At 34.5% G+C, this 20,682-nt stretch overlaps 1 protein-coding gene across 1 annotated transcript; it reads right to left on the bottom strand.

Moving 5' to 3' along the window:
• Nucleotides 1-1,415: 1,415 nt before the first annotated feature.
• Nucleotides 1,416-9,379, bottom strand: LOC142975704 (glucose dehydrogenase [FAD, quinone]-like). The gene is made up of 6 exons (XM_076118703.1): nucleotides 9,246-9,379; nucleotides 7,049-7,426; nucleotides 5,754-5,984; nucleotides 4,898-5,030; nucleotides 2,853-2,972; nucleotides 1,416-2,742 (listed from the first exon to the last, which is right to left on the bottom strand). The coding sequence occupies exons 2-6, from the start codon at nucleotides 7,419-7,421 to the stop codon at nucleotides 1,497-1,499; spliced, it is 2,103 nt and encodes a 700-aa protein (XP_075974818.1). The 5' UTR covers nucleotides 7,422-7,426; nucleotides 9,246-9,379; the 3' UTR covers nucleotides 1,416-1,496.
• Between the last annotated feature and the right edge of the window lie 11,303 nt (nucleotides 9,380-20,682).

Here is a 20,682-nt window from a genome sequence, read left to right as displayed (position 1 = left end):
TTCAAATATCATCAAGGTTCCCGCGACATTCCACTTGACATTTGCCGTCTCGAGTGATCGTAAGCTTCTCACGCTCTTCAGAGATGACTCCACTTAAGGAATGGAAAAATAACTTTCGCTAATGCTGTCAACTGTGAATAGTGTCTTTGATGTGACACTTTTGTATGTAATTTGAGGTTAAAGGTAAATAAGGATTCAGTGGCTTAAAAACTTGACGCGGACACTTTGTAGGATGTTGGTTACAGTGGTTGCCAATTAAGCTAATAGCCATGTCAATGACATTCGGAAGGAAAAGTTATTCGAATATGGATAAATGTAAAGTTTACCACTAAATACGATTTTCTAAGGAGAAGCAGTTGATTTGTATTTACGATATTATAGGGTAACACTCAACAAACCTATTCGCTAAAATTAGGCTTCAATGTGAACCTAAACCTTGTTAAGTAAATCGGCCTGATGTGTTGCGTGTTGTAACTTTATCAAGAAATTGTAAAACGTTCAAAGTTTTAATATTAATACCTAAAAGTCTTGTTTTGTATTTTACGCAAACCTGCACCTCAGTTAATTTATACAAGTATTTACCGATTTAATAATGATAAAATGAAACATTCTTTCGGCGTGAAAAGGGTTTTATGTTAATGGAAATTCTTAAATAGAAAGTAAGAAAGCTTTTCCTTTCAGTTAAATCAAACTTGAAATCCACACCTTACCGCAAATCAAACACTTTGAATTGTATTAACCTCTGCTTAGTATTCTACTTTCGCATAAAGTTGGTCTCGTTAGTGCTAACCTAATATTCTATCTGAACAAGTTTCTCTTACCCTTATTGGGTTCTTTCAACTCGATCTTATTCTCAATAAAGATATACACCGTTGTAGTTTCCACACGGTTTCTACCGCTGTGGTAAGAAGATAATGAAATAACTGAGGTAGTCTTTGCTTCTTATTTTTCGGCGGGGACAATTTGTTGCATATAGACACTATAAAAATCTACATTTTCGTATTCCCGAAGGTAATGTTAATGCAAACACTGAATACCGCCTTAATGGATCTCTGTATAGAAGAACCATTAATTTTATTATTTGGGGAAACATGACGCGGCACAAAACCCTTTCCCGCCCGACTCCTATTAATATAATGAAATCAAACGATGTTCGCTGATTTTGTTATTCAACCAAGCATTTTTTGTGTTGACGTGCTCCCCTGATTGTTGACTTTTATCATTGCATCTAATTAACCTGTTTCATGTAATTTACAATCTCATTTCGTATATTTTGTTGTGAGTTATCACTAATGATGTACTGCTAATTTATCAGTACTAAATTATAAATGTACATAATACAGCTAGAATATATTATTTGTTGATTGTTATCTTATGCCGCATTGAAATGAAATACTTAATAATTTTATATGTTTTATATTTTTATTTAGCTTAAAATCTATCTTATTTAATAGGCACGTTTTTTTAATCTAGTAATAATTTACCTAGGCTAATTGTTATGAGACCACGTTTGACCAGGTTTTCTTTATCAGATCGGCACCTTTCTCGCCAATCATGATGGCGGGTGCGGCGGTGTGAGCGTTCGTCGGTCGAGGGATGACGCTGCTGTCTATCACTCGCAGTCCAACTACTCCGTACACTCTTAGTTCAGGATCTACCACCGCGTAAGGATCAGAAATCGGACCCATTCTACACGTGGCTATCTGATGATGTAACGTTATCAACATTGTTCTCAAAGCGCACTCCCAGTACGGGTCAGAGTTCGGAACAAAGCTTCTACACGTCTCGTAATCGGGTAAGAACAGTTTTGGATCATATTTCTTAAACGCCTCAGAATTTCCTATTTGAATCACGTGTTTGATCGCATCCATGAATGCAGCTACATCTTGCGGATCCGTCAAGTAGTTACCGTACATTTTTGGATGTGAGAAGGGATTAGTATCTTTAAGTTCAAGGTAACCTCTCGATTTCGGTTGTGTTAACATTATCACTGCTGACCATGTATCTAATCCGTATAAAGGTCTATACGCTTGATGGAAGTTCTTTTCGTCTAATCTCCAACTTTGTCTGAGTGCGCCACCTGAATCTAAAACGAGTGATCCGCCCATACTTAATAATTCAATATCGGGAACATTTTCCGGATCTTGTGATACTGATGTTTTCAAATATCCGAGAGCTTCCACGGCCCCGGTGGTAGTCAACAGGCCATCGCCGTAGTGCAACCATTGTAAAACGTTCTGTAAAGTGGCCACTTTCGGTTCCAGGAGCGTTGCATTAGTTGTATTTAGTCTGAAAATAACTCCGGGGAACGCAATATGATCGTAAAGAATCCTTCCAACTTGTAAATTTACCAAGACTGGAATACCCAACGATTTCAAATGTTCTTCAGGTCCTATTCCTGAAAGCATGAGTAATTGGGGTGAGGCAATAGGTCCCGCCGACAAAATAATTTCCCTGCGGCAACGGACTGTGCGTTTAATGCCATCCTTTATATATTCAACTGCGTACGCTCGTTTCGAGTGCGGCTCTATAAGAACTTTAGTCGCTGTGGCGTCAGTCAGTATATGTAGATTTCTTCGTCGCTTATGATTGTGTAGGAAAGCTTTTGCAGCGCTCACTCGGTGCCCTTTGTGTATCATAGCTTGTGTGTAGCCGAAGCCGAGCTCGTACGGAGAGTTGTAGTCGACGGTGGGGATGCCAAAGTTTCTTTCAGCTTTGAGGAACGCTTCCACGACACCAGTTCTGTAAGTAAAGTTACCGTCAGATGTCAGAGAAATAATTTTTCCGAGGTCTTAGTTTTAATTAAGTTAGCAACTTTGGATAGTTGAAATTAATAACAGTTGGGAACTTACTTGAATGGAACGTTCGAGACGGTTAGTTCGCCGTCGCGTCCGCGGTAGGGAGCGTTTCTGTAGTCCTTTAGCTCAGATTTTTCAGATTTTATGTAATATTTCAAGACTTCGTCGTAATTCCTGTAAGATAAAAGCTTCATATTAACATTCAATAGGTACACATTCTAGGCTAGGAATATTTGAGTAAAGAGTTAAAAACCTTTGCATCAGAGATCAGATATACAGAAGTAAAAACATAACAGCAATATTATGCAAGCCAAGTGAACGTTAGTTAATAATGCTCTTACAAATTACATATAAAATGTTGCAGTCCTTGAAATACTTATTAAAATTGTCACTGGCCACAGAGAAACATGCAACAATTAGTTTAAACTGCCTTTTTGACGCTGTCAGTAGTGTAACCGACTGATGATCTGAAGGTCTTGGGTTCGATTCCCAAGTCGGGCGAATTTCTATTGGAGTGTTTTAATTTATATTAGAATATTTTTCAATAGTAGCCCGGTGTTTGGTAATATGCCCGGTAAAAGACTATTTACTTGCCAGCGTGGGTGTATTTCTTTCAGTTCTGCCTACACCTTGGGGTATAACAGGCGTGATATTATGAATGTCAAAATTTAAGATTACAATTTTGGTTCGGGTCAATCGAGAGGGTCTTTTTGTTGAAGTGAAGTAATAAACCTGTTCATAACTAGATCATACTCGTCGGACAGTGAGTGAAATAGAAAGAGAGGTCACTACGTGGTAATGAAATGATTGGCTAATAACAAACGTGTTGTGTGTAATAGTATGAACTTATAAACGTACAACCAGTTACTAAAGTCACCTTAAACAAATATTTAAAAAATGCATATTGACGTACTATCAAACATATGGATGTATGTGTAACCCAATACTATCCCACAGCTGGGCAAAGGTCTCCCGTAATGAGGGAAAGGTTAAGTCTTGAGTCCACCACACTGACCAAGTGTGGGTTGGGGACTTTACATACCTTCAAGAACTGTGTTAAAGAAATCTCAGGCATACAAGGTTGTATCACGATGTTTTCATTCACCATTAGAACAAGTGATATTTGTTTCTAATACACACATAACTACGAAAAGTGATTGTTCTGAAGTTAGCTGAATAAATTTAGATCAAATTTTAAAGAGATTTAGGTAACATTCTGAGAAAACACTCAATATGGAAAAGTATACAGGCTTCTTCAAAAATCGGGAGAGTCGTGAACAAAAATTAGTCACTAAATTATGTGAATAAAATACTACCTTTCTGTCATGCTTTTAAATCTAATCGAATGAAAAGATTTGGATGAAATTATTTCGGTAAAGAATATTATAAAAGCTTTTTTACTCCATAACAAAAAATGATATTTTTGAAAATATTTAAAGCATTGGAGGCTCTGTGGAATACACTTTAGAATTATTATTGCCATTATATTTTTGTATTTTTTTATTAAATACTGCTTAGTACAATTAAGGTTTCTGCTGTTGACTGTACATAAATGGCGTGTTATAATTATATATATGCGTTATAAGTAATCGTTACTACAAGTACCATCCGGGCAATAAGTGGCTAAGTATGATGTATGTCTGTCAGGTGCGTACGCAATGCAAGAACCTAAGTAGTTACAAATTGGTATGGCTGTTGTTTCCTAGCAATTTCATGTAAACATGCTTTTTTAAAAGCGGCTGTTCCATTGTTGGGACTAATCCTAGAGCATATTTATTGGCGACAAAAGTAAAAATATATAAGTGACAGGCAAAGCGTAACCAAATCTTAAAAAAACTAGCAGTAGCTTACAAATAGCAATGACTAAATTTAATATACGCGAATTTTAATCGAAAAATTTACTCGTCTACTTGCGCCTATGTCTGCGTGAAAGATTATTCGAAGTAAAACGTCATTCGTACATACTAATCCTACCTAGCTTAGCAAATAGGCTTAGCTTTTTCAAATACTTGTGTAGGTTATCAAAATCCGTTCGTTAGTTTGGGCGTGATTGAAGAACAAACATCGACCGCATTTATGATATTAGTATAGAAGCTTACCATCCATAGTTTCCATCAGCAGCAATTCTGTCCCAGTCCTGTGGCCGCCCTCTAGTGTACAGCATGTAGTTGATCACGCTGGTGCCCCCCAGAGCCTTGCCTCGAGGCCAGAAGCAGCGCTGCCCTTCACTTCCTGCAAAATTATGTTTAAATATACAATTAATCTGTATTGTGTACTCTACTGTAAATTATATAAACAGTTATCGCTAAGAGGAATAATTAAGACTCGTTTTGCATCTTTATGTTATAACTAGCTTCCGCCCGCGACTTTGTTCGCGTGAAAAGGTTTCCCGGGATAAAAGTATCCTATGTGTGAATCTAGGTTAATTTCAGTTCAATCAGTCTAAAATGTAAGAAGATTTATACAAAATTTTATATCCTATTTTATCACTTTAGTGGAGGGATTTATTAAAATCCTTTCTTAGCGGATGCCTACGTCATAGCATCTACCTGCATGCCAAATTTCAGCACGATACTTCCAGTGGTTTGGGCTGTAAGTTGATAGATCACTATGTTCGTCAGTCACCTTTGAGTTTTATACATATATGTATATAGATAGACTAAAAGTCGCTTCAATTAATAACTGGTAAGTAGAACATTGTCTAGTACAACACAGACTTAAGAAAATTAAACATGGACAGGTATACTTTCTATTCTATCACTCTCACGATCCGGTAGGATGGTTGACCGGACCAACCGAAGGTAAGTCAAGCGGCTTTACCCGTCCAAGACAAAGAGGTCGTGACCCTAACTTCGATAATCAGAGCAATTACTTAGTATTACTAACTCAAACCTAAGACGTCTGCTTAGCTGCTGAATGAGGTCATCAAATAGAATAGCTTTCGGAATTACTTACCCATGCAAACTCCTTCTTGTTTCTCCATAGTGTACGGCCACACAGCATCGGTGAGCAACATGTATGAGAGTAAAGCGGGCACATCGTTTAGTAAACTCTCAGGCTTTCCAGCCTCAAGAACTAAAACCATTGCTCGTGGCTTATCTTCTGTTAGACGAGCAGCCAGTACCGAACCAGCAGTGCCACCTCCCACTATCACGTAGTCGTATTCCTCGAGTGGTCGCGTGTACCCTGGAAAATAATATGTTGTGTGATAATATGGCAGCTTATTTATCGTGATGAATATTTAGATAAAATTAACGTATCGGATATGGCAATCAGACAAAATAATGTCAACTGTACCTCAAAGCCAAAATGTTTCCTACGACACCCGCCAGAGGCGCTGATCAGATTTTCATACAAAATTTCTCGATGACAGTTCGGTTGTCGGTAATCGATAGTACCTAATAGAGAATCGAGGCACTGCAACTCGTGTACATGGATTTGTTTTCAGGTAAGAAGATGTTGAATTCAATAATCAACCAACATAAAGTATAATCGTATAAGAAATAATAAATAGAACATGACAAAAATATTTCATTTGAGTAAGAAGCGAACGACATCTTCGGCATAACAACCATTTTAACCACTGTGCACGTATCGGTAAATTAAATGTATTACTGTAAACAAAAACCGTATTTTTTTCAGTGTCGATAAACCTTCTGTAACCTTCATATAAACAATAATGTAATTAAAACTTTTTATCCGAACATATTCGGAGGAAACAAAGAGATCCACGAGCTGATAAGTTTCACGATACATTATGTAGCTAATGAAAAAAACTGAAATTATCTGATTACATTTACTAAGAATCTAGCTTTAGGATTAAGGCCGCCTAGATTTTAGTCTGGGACGGCATTGTTTATGTCTGTTCAGTACTTATTGCAAAAAAAACGTACGAGCACGTCTTAATAAAACCTGTTATACACAATACAATCCGAAAAGGAAAAAAAATTGATAGCCTAGCAAATTAACTGTAACTCCTAAATTAATGTAAAAGTCTCCTATCGTCGGCTAGCGGATTTATAATTTTATCAAGTAGCAAAAAATTTAGATGACCGTGGTAATTTAAATACCTGATTATCCTTCAAAATGCAAATTTTACGGTATGCGTGCGATTTCTATTTCGTCACGCGTTAATGTAAAATTATAAATAGTATTTACAGTAACAGTTGACAAGACAACTATAATGAGTCAGTTTAACCTGAAATATCTTATGAAAAGACACTTTAATAACTTAACAAAACATGACTCACCTTTAGGCAGCGGGTATGTATCCCGTAAGAAATCGAAAGGATCGCTTGGGTTCTGCGGCACATACTTAGGTGGAAGGCTTTGCATCATCATATCAACTATGGGACTCTGCCTATATGAGAACGCTAAGTACCGTTTTTGTCTCCCATTCTCTTCTTCGTATCTGTCTTCAGAGGCATTAGGGTCTGAATCATTGGCAATTTCAGAGTCATTCTTCGTTAGTGGATAAGGCCATAATATTCTCCCTTCTCTAGGATCTGTGTAACTGTCTGCGTCTTCGACAGTCGCATATTCATTATCTTCATCTAACCTCAAGGCTTGAGTAAACAATACCGTTGTTACTAAAAACACGAACGCAGTCTTTTTCAGTCTCATGATTTCTGAAAAATCGATAAAATTATTAAAGATACATTATTTACGATATTTTCTATAAACCATTGAATAAAGATTGTCTGGCCAGTTCAGACATTAAATAATTTATATTTCGTATTAAATAAATTCGGCCTCGCAATTTTGTATCGAGGTTATAAACGTGTTTTTTGATTTTGGCCGTAACTGATAATGGTATTGAACTCATATTTTTTAAGTCTATTTTCTCGTGCTATTTATTCTTCAATGTAAAATTCAATAGCAATATTTCACGGTATGCAGTAAATTCAGTAAAATAGTAAATAAGGGATAGGTATTATTCTGTCGTTTTAAAAGAAAATTAGCCTCGTATGCGTTTTACAGAGGAATATTCCCTTGTATGAATGTAAAGATATCTAACAAAATACACATGACGACGTATTCATCACCATACTCCATATTTTTTCCATCAAAGCTAGGAGTGATGCCCTCTTAGATTGTTGTCAATTCAGCGGCATAAAAAGCTTCGACATTGGCAACGCATGTCGCATAATGATGATAACTGTCAGATGTGCGGCAGCGGTGGCGTAAATACGCGTTCGATACGATTCACACATGACGCGAATATAATCAAAGGCACCTATCAAGTTATTTCTGTATGGCTACTTCTAGCTACTGGCGATGCACTTGGTGACTATAGATCCAGCCTTCAGTAGCGCAATTTCTTTACCACTATCGACTATCGACAACCGGCTTGCTCTCAAAATTTTTTTTATGAAAACTTGATCAGCGCCGCTAGCTGACGGCGTAGGAACTATTTTTGCAGTATATTTTAATTTTCATAATCTCGATTATCGATGGTACCGACTGTACGCATCTGATATGAATAATACAAGTCTTTGACCTAAGAAAAGAGTTGATAACAAAGCACCGAAAGTTCACCACACGGTTTAACCGCACCTAATTTGTATAAAACTGGTTATAATCACCAAATCATCATCATTAATCATGAGCTGAGAGTCACGCACTGATTTCAATTATGCAAATCAACGGTAATATTTTCGAGATTGAAGTCAACACAGGGAAACAGAAACAACTTCCTAATTGTCATTCATTCACGATTCGTTGATAATTTGGACACAAACCACTTATCTGACTTCCATTGGACATGATGAATTTGATTGCATATAAATACATATAATGTTTGATGGATGTGCGAATAAAAATGCTGAGTTTGTAAATGTTCAAATGTTTCATACCGACCCTAAGTTAAAAAGCATCTCTTTGAGAAAAGATTTCTGATTAAAATTAAATACATTAGCCCTAATGAATAAAAGTAAACCAAAATAAAAAGAAATTTCGTGAAGACCCAATGCCGTCCATATTTTCATAAGTTATTGCAATTAATAACGATTACTGTTTAAGCGTAAAGTACGTGAAGCATCCTTTGTTGAGACGATGTCCATTGAACAGTAATTAATTAACGAATTTAATTACTTACGTACTCGATATTTTGTACAATAACTATATTAATTATTTTACGTGTAATTATTTTACGTAAATCGATAACAAACTATGAAAGTTTGTGATGAGATTTGATTAAAAGAATAAACTTTAAAGTCAAGCCGAGCTTTCTAGTAAAAGTGATATTAAGACGTTCACTCAATTATAGAATTGGGGTCTTTGTTATTACTAGCCGGTTTAATAAACAAACTTGCGTAAAAATTAATACGTTTTTATTTAATGATTATGATAAAATATGATCAAAATATTTTATACAAATAATGACAAAATGATGTATGAAATCATTATCGATGATATTAGAATATTGGTTAACCAAAGTTCACTCACCTTATATTTTACCGTCTTTGTAATAAAATTATTGTATGATAGTTTCTTCAATGTATAATGTCCACCACGTCCCGTCGATGCAGCGAGTGAAGGAGGAGTGATCGCGATATATCGACCGTGTGGTGCGCGTGCGAGCCTTGACCACGCACTTGAATTGTACCGCTACTTTGACATAATGACCAATATCAACATCGACTTTAGCCCAATCCACTTCAACAAGTATTTTATTTAACACATTACTGTTTCACTGCTGGGCAAGGATCTCCTCCAGAATTTATTGAAGGGATAGGCCTTGAGTCTACCACGTTGGACAAGTGCTGATTGGGGAGTAAGAATGTCCTAAAAAAATGTGTTAAACATTTTTAAAGTGTGCAAGACTTCATCACGATCTTTTCCTTCACCGATGGAGCAAGTGACATTTTACTTGTTGTACACAGATAACTTCGTTAAGTTATTGGTCAGTTGCCTCTGTTCTGAAACTTCGACCTATTTCGGTATCTCTGCTTATATTTCAACAAGTACTTATCTTAAATCCAATTGTTTCTTTTAACATTTCATATTTGCAAACTGTAATAACTATTACTATAAAAGTATGCCTCGTTGAAGAAATGTAAAGCATGGCTCTGCGTCGTTGTTTACATAAAGCGGTACTTAGTACTCAAAAGATTGCGTTGGTTTGTGTTTAACCGACGGAGGAGTACCTCTAAAAGCACCCTTTTTATTTTAATGCCGGTTTAAGAATGAATAAAGAAATAGAGAATATAAACTGCTTATCTTACGTAAGGTAGATCAGCTTGCCGCTCTGTTATACCATTGCAAGATTAAATTGAATCTTTTTGCAATCGTTAAATGCAATAAGTATGTTTAATTTGTCTGTAAGTGCGGCTATAAAAAGCACGTTTTTATAATATAACTGTTATTATTTTTACTTCTTTATCGAGTTACAAAGAAATAAAAATATACAAGAATCAGTTTTATATTTATGAAACGAAACTAAGTAAGTATAAACTACCTAGATCAAATTCGTTCATTAAAATTCATTTATAGCGACTATGTCTAATGTACGGTGGGTTCGTCATTTTAATTAACACATGTTATTATGTATTAATTATTTTAACGCTTTTCAAATTTAAACAATACAATAATTATATTAACAAGAACACAATAAAACCACTACATAGTTAACTAAAATTCATTGTAAATATATAATTTGCACGCCAGAACTGTAAATGTATTGAATCCGTAAAATATTGTTGTTAATGTAACACATTTATGCAAATAAATAATAATTATGTAAACCATAATAATGTCCGTTTAGGATTTTCGAATAATTTACACTAGTTGCGTCAAATAAATAAATAAATCGTGAACATTCAAATGATGAGAGTCGCAAAACCGTTGTAAGGAGTTATCCCGTTAAGACTGACAAAGGCGAGCAAATACGTGTGAACTACTATAGTCTAACAACTTAGTAGAGACCCTTGCTATGCACGATTTATCAAGATTATAATAAACACTTTCAAATTAACGTAGCTGTATCAAACAGGTCACTGTCGGCTGCATAAGTCTGCGGGTCACTAATACTCTAAAATCAGAAATTTGTTTGTCTTAACCAGCCGCAAAACTTGCATACAACACTCTTTGCAAAGTTGTTAGACTATATAGAAGTATATAGCTATCGGTCAGAGATAAGTACATAAAGGTTATTTACAAAGTATTCCGTTACAGAGCATCGCGAACATCACAAAGGAAGTATGCAGGTGTGGCATTTCTCTTACTCATAGCAAATTAAGCCTTATAAGGTGAGATAACTATTCATTGCTGTTTGTGACCTGTCTGGTGCTATGTTAAGAGGACAGACGTTTTTATTGTACCTATTTTACTGCATCTTGTTTACGTTTTAATGTACAAGACGAGACGAGAAGTGAATGTTTTATACTTTACAGATTGACGTGTAGTATAGCGTGTTCCTACTCTTATAAATGCATTTCTGGAGGCTTATTTTTAATATCTCTTAAATTATGAATGAATTTGGATGAAAAAAAAAACACATGAGTTACACTTATTTTATTGACGATTTATAATGTGCATGGTATAGAGCTACATATGTGTAGTGTTTATTCTCTTCGTGGGCGATATTGCCAGTACAAACAATCTCAATGAGTATTCTTGAAGTTTCGTTTTCTTAGTAATTAATAAGCATACCCACTTGCTCGAAATAGTTGACCTCTTAAAATAATTAACGTTATTTTAAGAAACGGTTTTCTTAATGTAGTGATCGTTGTCGAAAATATTACCGACTAGCTGACCCGCGCAACTTCGCTTGCGTCACATAAGAGAGAACGGGTCAAAATGTTCCCCGTTTTTGTAACATTTTGTACTGGTACTCAGCTCCTATTCGTCGTAGCGTGATATATGCCTATATATGGGCTATCTAACTTATTATTATTTACTACTTATTATTTATGCATCTTTCTTATAAGTCTAGCTTAACACAGATATTAGAAGTAAAAGTTTTATAATCTATCATAAATCACATTTAATATTTATTCATATTTTTGGACACGCATGTTTTTGACCTACATTTAAGTAGATGTTGTCCTTACGATTGTATCTTAGTATGAACACGTACTAGAAAGTTAACAATATTTTTTATAATTGGTCATATAAATCACAGTTTATATTTGACCAAATGTGCTTATGGCCCACTTTTAAGTTAACATTGTCCTTACGAATGTATCTTGGTACTAGCTGACCCGCGCAACTCCGCTTGCATCACATAAGAGAGAATGGGTCGAAATTTTCCCCGTTTTTGTAACGTTTTTTACTGGTACTCTGCTCCTATTGGTTGTAGCGTGATGATATATAGCCTAGCCTTCCTCGATAAATGGGCTGTCTAACAATGAATTTTTCAAATCGGACCAGTAGTTTGCGAGATTAGCGCGTTCAAACAAACAAACAAACAAATGAACAAACAAACAAACTCTTTAGCTTTACAATATTAGTATAGATAAACACGTTCTAGAAAGCATAATTTTTTTCTTATAATTTGTCATAAATCACATTTTATAATTTGACAAAATATGTATGTTTTGACCTACATAAGTAAGTCGATGTTGTCCTTACGATTGTGTCTAGGTATAAACATGTGCTAGAAAGTATTCTTATTTGAATTCATCGAATACACGAAAGCTATATTTTGATTTAATTGACATAAGTACTACAACACATTAGATATCTTTATTATTACAATGTTTTAAAGATATCAAATAGAATCAAAGCAATTAGAATTAAACAAACACTTTGTAACGGTCAACTTTTGAGAGATATTCATTAATAACAAGAACACTGTACTAATACATACTAATTTCTCACAAAATCACCTTAAAACACTGCCCCACTCGGAAAAGGAACCTGATACTGCTAGCGGTTCAGTGGTCCAAATCGAGGTGAAAAGTTTTCGAGATACGATATAATTAACACCTCGCATGACATTTTTTTCATATTTGCAAATTACTACCATGCTGCTCGTATCAATGACACGTCATGAGCATTATGTTAGAATGCATAAAAAATGCAAATATATTTTACTTTATTTTTGTTTGTTTATAGAAATAAGTACATATGTGCTTCTTTTTGTCTGATTGTAATGTATGTAATGTAATGTTTAAATACTTATTGATATTTTGAAAGAACTATTGAAAAGAAAAGAACTATCTCTATCTATCTATGAGCGCTTGCGAGCGAAGTCAGTTTCAATACTGACGTAGGTTTTATATAATCTGCTTGTTTGTAATATTAATTTAATCAAAGGAATCTGTATTATGAATACATTATGCATTCCGGTATAAACAGGAACTTTTCCGACATTATCAAATAGAAATGGTAGAAAAGTCACGAGCCGATCTTTGCGCGCATTGAATTTTAATGTTATTCATATCGGACTCGGGACAGCGAAATAACGCCAGCCAGTCCCAACGGACTCCAATAATACTTAACTGTAACTTTTTTGAGAAAAAGTAGCGAGAAATGTTGCAAAACCACATGCAAGTGCGCACTGACCGGTTCCGTTATTTTTAAACCCATGAAATTAATGTGTGCAAGTACAGAGCCTGCAAGTCGATAGTGTAACCAAATAAATGCCAGAAGATACACAAAGGAATACCGGAAAGGACGTCAACCCTCGAGTGTACACCCACCATACGACTCCCGCGAGCAAAAGTTGTTTTTTCTGATACTCAAATACTTTTTCACACATAATATATGACACACGACTATTGCCCTACCCCGCCTTCGCACATACCTTTATTATATTTCCGTAAACGTTGACACAATTGCAACGAATAGGTTTTATTTTGGGAGTGTAGGCCGCGGCTGGGGAAGGTTTTCTGGTAATTCTGTTGCCCTTGCACTTTCATTCACAGTTATATTTCTTACGTATCTCTATATTATTAGCCCAAATACGTCACGCAACAGACTTACTATAGACTTTGTTTAATGTATCAATATAGTTGTACAATTTAACTCACAAGAAAGTACTTTGTAAGGAATATGTAATACTTAGTTGACAGTTTTATGGTCATAGAAACTCATAGAACTAGATAAACAAGATTGTAAAAACAAGAGATCACTTTTGTTTTTATTTTGGCATGAATTAACTTTTCTAGCCGTCTGAATCACAGTGAAAGTGTTTTTTTATCAAGCTCATCAGAAGAACGGGATTCGAATGATCAAAACATTCTTTTATATTCTAGTTATGAATTCAAATCAGAAGCCGCTAACTACGGTACAAGCGTAGTATTTACGAAACATACTTTTTAAGTAGGCAAGGCAGTTGCTTCGCTTTTTAGTTCATCTTAGATTAATGATATGTTGATGATTGATCTGTTGTTTATTACTGGTGCCTTTTGGCAATGTCATGATACTTTCTTTATATTCACGAAGCTTTGAAATGGACTCGACGCGTAATCAAGGTCAAAATCGTGAACTCAGACGCTATAGATTAAAATAAACAGGGCTAGTTTACAGCTAAGAATCTCATTCACGTACTGACAGTTAGTCTGACTAATAGTCATAATATTTAAACTCTCATTACAAGCGAGCAGCTATTTAAGCGGGACCAATATTTTTGGCAGCGTCTGATAAATTGTGCCGTTAATCGGTGTTAATTTAAATACCAAACTAGAGGTAATGTATTAAGAAACTGGTCACGATTTCTGTTCAAAATTACTATTATGCTATTTTTAGACTTTATACAGTAATAGTTTATTGAACGGCTTGTCTGGTCATGACGTAGATAGGTACTTTATTAGAGATTTTTCGAAATTCAGTTTCTTAAATGTCAAGTATATTAAGAAAGGAATAATGTGACATGAAACAAATTGAGATAGTTAGAATAAAAGGTAATAGCCCAAATTCTTGTAAAATTTTATTGCACGTTTAGAAAGGAGCTTATGCATTTATGCAACAAGAGTATTAAAATGCAATCATTTCTGATTTTTTATTTGCAACCTTAGATTGCATTGTCTCAAGCGTAATAACCTACTTTGGTATTTAAGTATGTATATTATAAAATCAAGAATAAAGGAATAGTATGCTTTACGATAATGCTAAATACCTTATTAATTTATCAGCTATCATGCATTTGAAAAAAATATTTTTTCAAAGAAATACTTTACACAATTCTTACCACTCTGGTTAAGTAGGTATTGTTTAACCTAAAACCGAAACTTAGTATGTTTTATTTTTTTGACCCGATAGTCTATTAGTTACTGAGAGTACTCGTTCATTAAAAATGCGTTGCAAATAACTTAGCAATAACTTCCAAACTTTAAGCACGAATGTAAAACCGCCATCTAGCGAGCCACAGCCGAGTTAACCTCACCCTTGCGTAGCCAACAGCTTTCCGTGGAAAACGCAAAACCGTCTAGTCTACCAGCAGTGTTTCCATACTGCACAGGACATTTTGAACTTGGGCAGTTTAAACAAGTTGTCGTTTTACGCCGACAGATGGCACTGTTTTAAGTACTAGGAAAATGTTGGACTAAACTATTTAAATATTTGCTATTGACTATCAAACTTTTATTTTGATGCATTTTCATAAAATTTTCTTTTGAGGATTTGATGATAGGTAATAATGAATAATGTTCATTTACGTACATGTAATTTGAAAAATGTAGATTCTTATTAACATGTAATGTGTCACTTATACTTGAATTAACTATTAATAAAAAATGCAATCTTAACTTACCGTATGATTTTTAAAACTAATTTTTTTTTAAGAAAAGATCAAGAACATTATCTTCATTAAATTCGAACTGATAAAGTAATTATTATCTTTCATAACTGATTTATAATTACATAACATGTTTTATAATCAATATTTAGGGCTAAACCCTTGCGGATTGACTTTTTGCTGTCTTCGGTGGAGGCCCTTTTGAGAAGGGTGGGTATACTGGGTATCTATTTAATCAGTTAATGCCGGACCCTTTATTTTGCTGAACGAAGGTCAATATGCTAGGATAGAGATACATTTTAGGTTCAGTACGCATACGATTTATTATTGATTGAAACTTTTTATCCTGTTATCGATGTAAATCATTTGCTATAAAGATAATTTAGTAACTAGCGACAAATTAATTTTCTTTATTACGAGTAGAATAGTTTTATTAGAACAGATAAAACTATTGCTGAAAATGCTATTTCAGAAGAATGTAAGGTTACAGGCTTTATTTGGCATACAGTTCCGAGATAAAATTTTAGCGCAATGATTTGACATTTGTCTCATACACCTCTGCCTACACCTTTGGATATAACAGGCGTGAGGTTACTGTATGTATGCGATGTTTTGTTTTATTAATCTTTTACACTATCAAAATAATTCATCAAAGATTCACACCTATAAAAACTTTAACCTTACGTCTCTTTTGTAGTTCATTATTAGTCAATTAAAAAAGCAGTAAGTGATAGAAGTATTTTTAGATACCGAATACATATTTTTATATGTATAGTTGAAACTTGATTAAAACTCGGCAATTTTGTAGACTGTTATAAGCACTTATCTGTACAATATATTTTAGAAAATCCCCGCCAGTCTTCATATATCTAAGTTGAATCTTAAGCTTGAGGTTCCCCAATGTTTGCGATAGCATCACAACCTCCTACTAGAGACAGATTCTGTTGAACTTTCTTTTGCTTTTACACACAACTTTTTAATTTATCGTGTTCACATTACGTGCAGTGGTTGTAGTAAGCGATTAATAGTCTGGGCCACGATTTATAAGTTTATTATTTTTAGGGTGTTCGTAGTCTAAATAAATCGCGAAAACTAGGAACTTAGTTTGTTTATGTACTACTACATTCTTACATCTACGTCCCTAAGATCTAGCCACCTAAATTCAGGCTTTCATCCAAAGCCAGAGGAATAAAAGCCTTTCTTCAGTGCGAAAATATCTAACTAAATATACTTACTTGAAGACTACAGCCCTATCACACTTTATGAAAGTAGGTAATTAGGTCTAACGTAGAGAAAAAAAACTGTCATAATAACTATTTACCATTATTTATAGATACCAATTAATTAATTCAATATTTTTTTTATAATTTCAATAACCATGTGTTGATTTCAACACATGGTTATTTTCATGGCATATTCACATTAATCCCTTCCTTTTTCCACCGGAAAATGGGAAGTATCTAAGCTTTTCTTATGTAACGCGGTGTTAAAGATCTTTGAGAGTTATGTCAGAACGTCGGCTTGTCAAGCGAAGACTGCAGTCGCGATACGTGCTCGTACCACAAAAGCACAAGAGGGTTGCAAAGTTATTGAACTCGATATAACGCCGAAAGTATCACCAATTCGGTATCATATCGAATTATAAGTAGCAGGGTAAGTATATTCTCAAAATATTCCCTTGAGAACGAGACAAGCATTTCATAAATAGCTACATAAATAAGTATGGTTACTACATTTATCATAATAGAAGCTCCTTTACTTACCTAATATTTTATTTTAATAGCCAGGTCCGCCGAAAGATGAGTACCTAATAATGAACAGTAATTTGACCCACTAATCAATATTTCAGACAGGATCCCAACTTGTTTCTTGGAAGAGACTTATTGAGTTGTCAAACTACAACATTATTAACATTTTATATCGCTCTCTGTTATTGAAATTCTAATTTTACCGAGTAAAATTGAACTACAGTATCGTATTTTTCTGAATAAGTACAACCTGAGAGCTGGGACTAAGGTTACATTGGAAAATAAATTAAGTTACGAGATACGTTTCATTACTATTTTGTAACGAAAATACTGATGTTTATATTTAATTCTTTCTAACAATTGCCTGGTGAAATAATAGGTACTTGCCGTATCTGTTTACTGTAGTGACATAAAAATTCTTTTTCTTTATTTGAAGTATATTTTTAATGACATGTCAGAACGGTAGCGCTTCTGAACTTACCGAAACTTTCTTACTCACATTATTGTCTATGGTTAAAATGCATTTGAAGTACGTACGTAAAATCACTTAAAAATAATAAAAGTCCTGAAAATTGACGACAAAAGCACCCGATTCTGTTCTATCAGAAGGAACTCATTACTTGTACTTCCGATTTTTTTGTTATTTCGTGGAGAATACGGCAGTCACCATGCAATTTCACGGTGCCTTGGACGGCAGAGCTCCAAGATATACAGATATGTATTAAGTCATGAAATAAGGATCCTTTGTTAAATGACTATTTGTTTACCTTCCCATTTACTATAAATAGGCGCTCTTTATGATAAAAGCATCCGTCTCGGTTCATATTAACGTTGTAACGAAGGTTAACTAATAAATTGATAGCGCGCTTGACTCTCGGAAAAATAAACGGCCTGTTTATAAGAGTTCCAAAAAAATGTCCTACTTAATAAGCAGGTACTGGAAATAGACGGAATATTAAATTATTTTTTATGGGATATGGAATCTACTTGTCAATTGTGTAGAATGTTTAGTAAGTATATGAAGAGACAAAATAAGACAACATTTTAAAGGAGAAGTTACACAACAAACAGACGTTTAGAATACAAAGACACGATTGTGGTACATTTGGAGAAAGAAAAATAATGTAACATACCACTAAGACAGACGTGGGTCGTAGTTTAACAGTACCTACACTCAATATTGCTTCTGTACGAGCTGTCACTAACAATGTCCGACTTTTCGGATCACCGAATACAATTTATTAAATAAAATGTAGGTCCAAACAACTGTCTGTTTAGACGTCTACGCGGCTGCTCGATAATTTATCATATTGATTGATGAAAATTAAATTAACTGATCCCTGAGGTACGATCTCTGGCTATATCGACTCGCCATGGATAATTTAGTGAATGTCATCCACTATTATCTAATTTTCGAATACATACATAAGTAATTATATTTTAATCACGGTATAACGATATTGATTTATATTACAAATTAAACATAACAAATGTTTAATTTGTAATATCGTAATTGAAACGTAAATTCATGAATTATATTTGGTATTTTCAAAATACACGGATTTAATAGCACCGCCATATAAAGGTAGTTATGACTACACAATGCTGCAAGACATATTTGCTGCTATTTATTCGGTACACAAACATAGATAGATATAATATGAAATATATAATTTAAGGTTTAAAACTTGTTAGTTTTATAATTGTATAAATAAAAAATACAACCATTTTATAATTTGGATTTCATCTAATTTTCTTTGTATGAATAAATCACTGTAATGATCTAACTTATTTAGTTATAATCGCTAAAGTTGACTAAGTTTTAAGATAAGAGGTCCGTGTTAATAATCACTTTAACGTTAATGGCAATTAATAAAGTATGTGGAACTAAATTTTCATTAAAATGTGTCTCTAATAAATAATTAGTAGTATGAAGGTTAGAGGCGTACAACGCGTCGGTAGGTAGCATTAATTAAAAATGTTTCTCCGAGTTCTGAGGAGCAGGCTTTGATTTAATAAGAAGCCTTTTAAAACTAGTTAGGTCAGTGGCGTGTGTAAATTTAATTAATTCACGCGTATTGTAAGACTATATAATTCAGAAAGGAACGACCACTTTTTTAAATAAAACATTTTCACTTAAAACCTGGTAGTAAACTTTGAGGTGTTTCTACCTTTAAAATATTAACTAACACAAGATTTATAGCACAAAATACGCTCGTAAAGTCTACTTCATACCTAAAGTCCACATTACGCTCTCTCTATATGTATTACACATTATGCAAGTATATTATCCTTCTATTTCCGTATTTGCTTAAAAATGCAATTTGAATGCGGACAGAATCACAGGCGGCGCTTGTACAAGTATATTATAAGCAAATAATTTGTATTTCACTTCCCTCCTCCCACCGTAACATTAGATTTTATGGATGCCTCTAGTGAACATAACTAGCTATAAGATAAGACTTGTTACAACCTTCGACTTCCTTAAAGCAATCAGTGTTGGCCGCCGAAAGATCATTCCACTTGTTTAAAAGTTCATTTGTACTGTTTACACACGGATGAGAGGGAGCAGACGATATCGGTACCTTTTTATTTTAAACTTCCTCCCAGTCTAGTTTTTTTATTTAACTAAAGTAAAGTCGAGTGCTTACCTGCTTTTTTAATCTCCTTTGAACCTGTTGAAAGGATTTAGCAGATGTATTTAGAGTAACCGGAAACATCTCTTTGAAGATAAAATACAAATTGAAGTAATAAGCAGAATGCATGCGCGAGAGGTTTTACGTTCCGGAACGGCAGCTTAGCATTTTCAGTGAAGATAAGGCGGCGCGGACGTAATCCGCGCGTCACCGGAATCACCTTAAAAGTTTTTCTTTCATTCCGCCGAGTCGTGATAGGCCTCCATATCGAATTGAAATACATAAAATCGAAGTGCTCGACATAACATCAAGCCGCGTGTCATACGCATTAAAGCGTAGTACATTTCAGAACACGTACGCGCGGTACGTGTTCGCCCGACGTTGCCCGCTTTACCCCATTTCCGCACAGTGAAGTGCAATTAGGAACTTATCGCCAGAGATACAGAGGCAACTTAGCACTTACCGCCCTGGAGTCAGATATTACTAGAAGTGCTGTTTGTACTTTACAAACTACAAAACAAACTTCTACTTTTGGGCAATAAAGAGAAGCAGACCGTTGAGGACAATCACCACTGTACTAACGCTAACTACTTAATTGTATTGTTCTTGTTACCTACACTTCATTTCAAACGTTTTATACAATTTCACTTTATTAATAAAATAAATTAACGGCAATCAGCGCTACGCTACGCTGTCATTTTATTATAAAATATTTTTAATTAAGTGTATAAAGGTTGTGTTTGCGTTTTATGTTGGGTAAGAGGAACAAAATTTCGGAGACTTCGTTTCATTTAGTTTCCATGTCGTTGTAGAATATA

This window comes from Anticarsia gemmatalis, chromosome 9 (assembly GCF_050436995.1).
Source record: "Anticarsia gemmatalis isolate Benzon Research Colony breed Stoneville strain chromosome 9, ilAntGemm2 primary, whole genome shotgun sequence".
NCBI classification, from domain to species: Eukaryota; Metazoa; Arthropoda; class Insecta; order Lepidoptera; family Erebidae; genus Anticarsia; species Anticarsia gemmatalis.
The sequence above is the reverse complement of the archived record's forward strand: the minus strand, read 5'-3'. Positions and strand labels throughout refer to the sequence as shown.

Excerpts from the sequence above, each read along its gene's own strand:
- LOC142975704 (XM_076118703.1), bottom strand. The coding sequence starts at position 7,421 with ATGAGACTGAAAAAGACTGCGTTCGTGTTTTTAGTAACAACGGTATTG. Across the intron at positions 5,031-5,753 it reads ACAAGAAGGAGTTTGCATGG|GAAGTGAAGGGCAGCGCTGC; the intron begins GTAAGTAATTCC and ends ATAATTTTGCAG. Across the intron at positions 2,743-2,852 it reads GTCTCGAACGTTCCATTCAA|AACTGGTGTCGTGGAAGCGT; the intron begins GTAAGTTCCCAA and ends CTTTACTTACAG.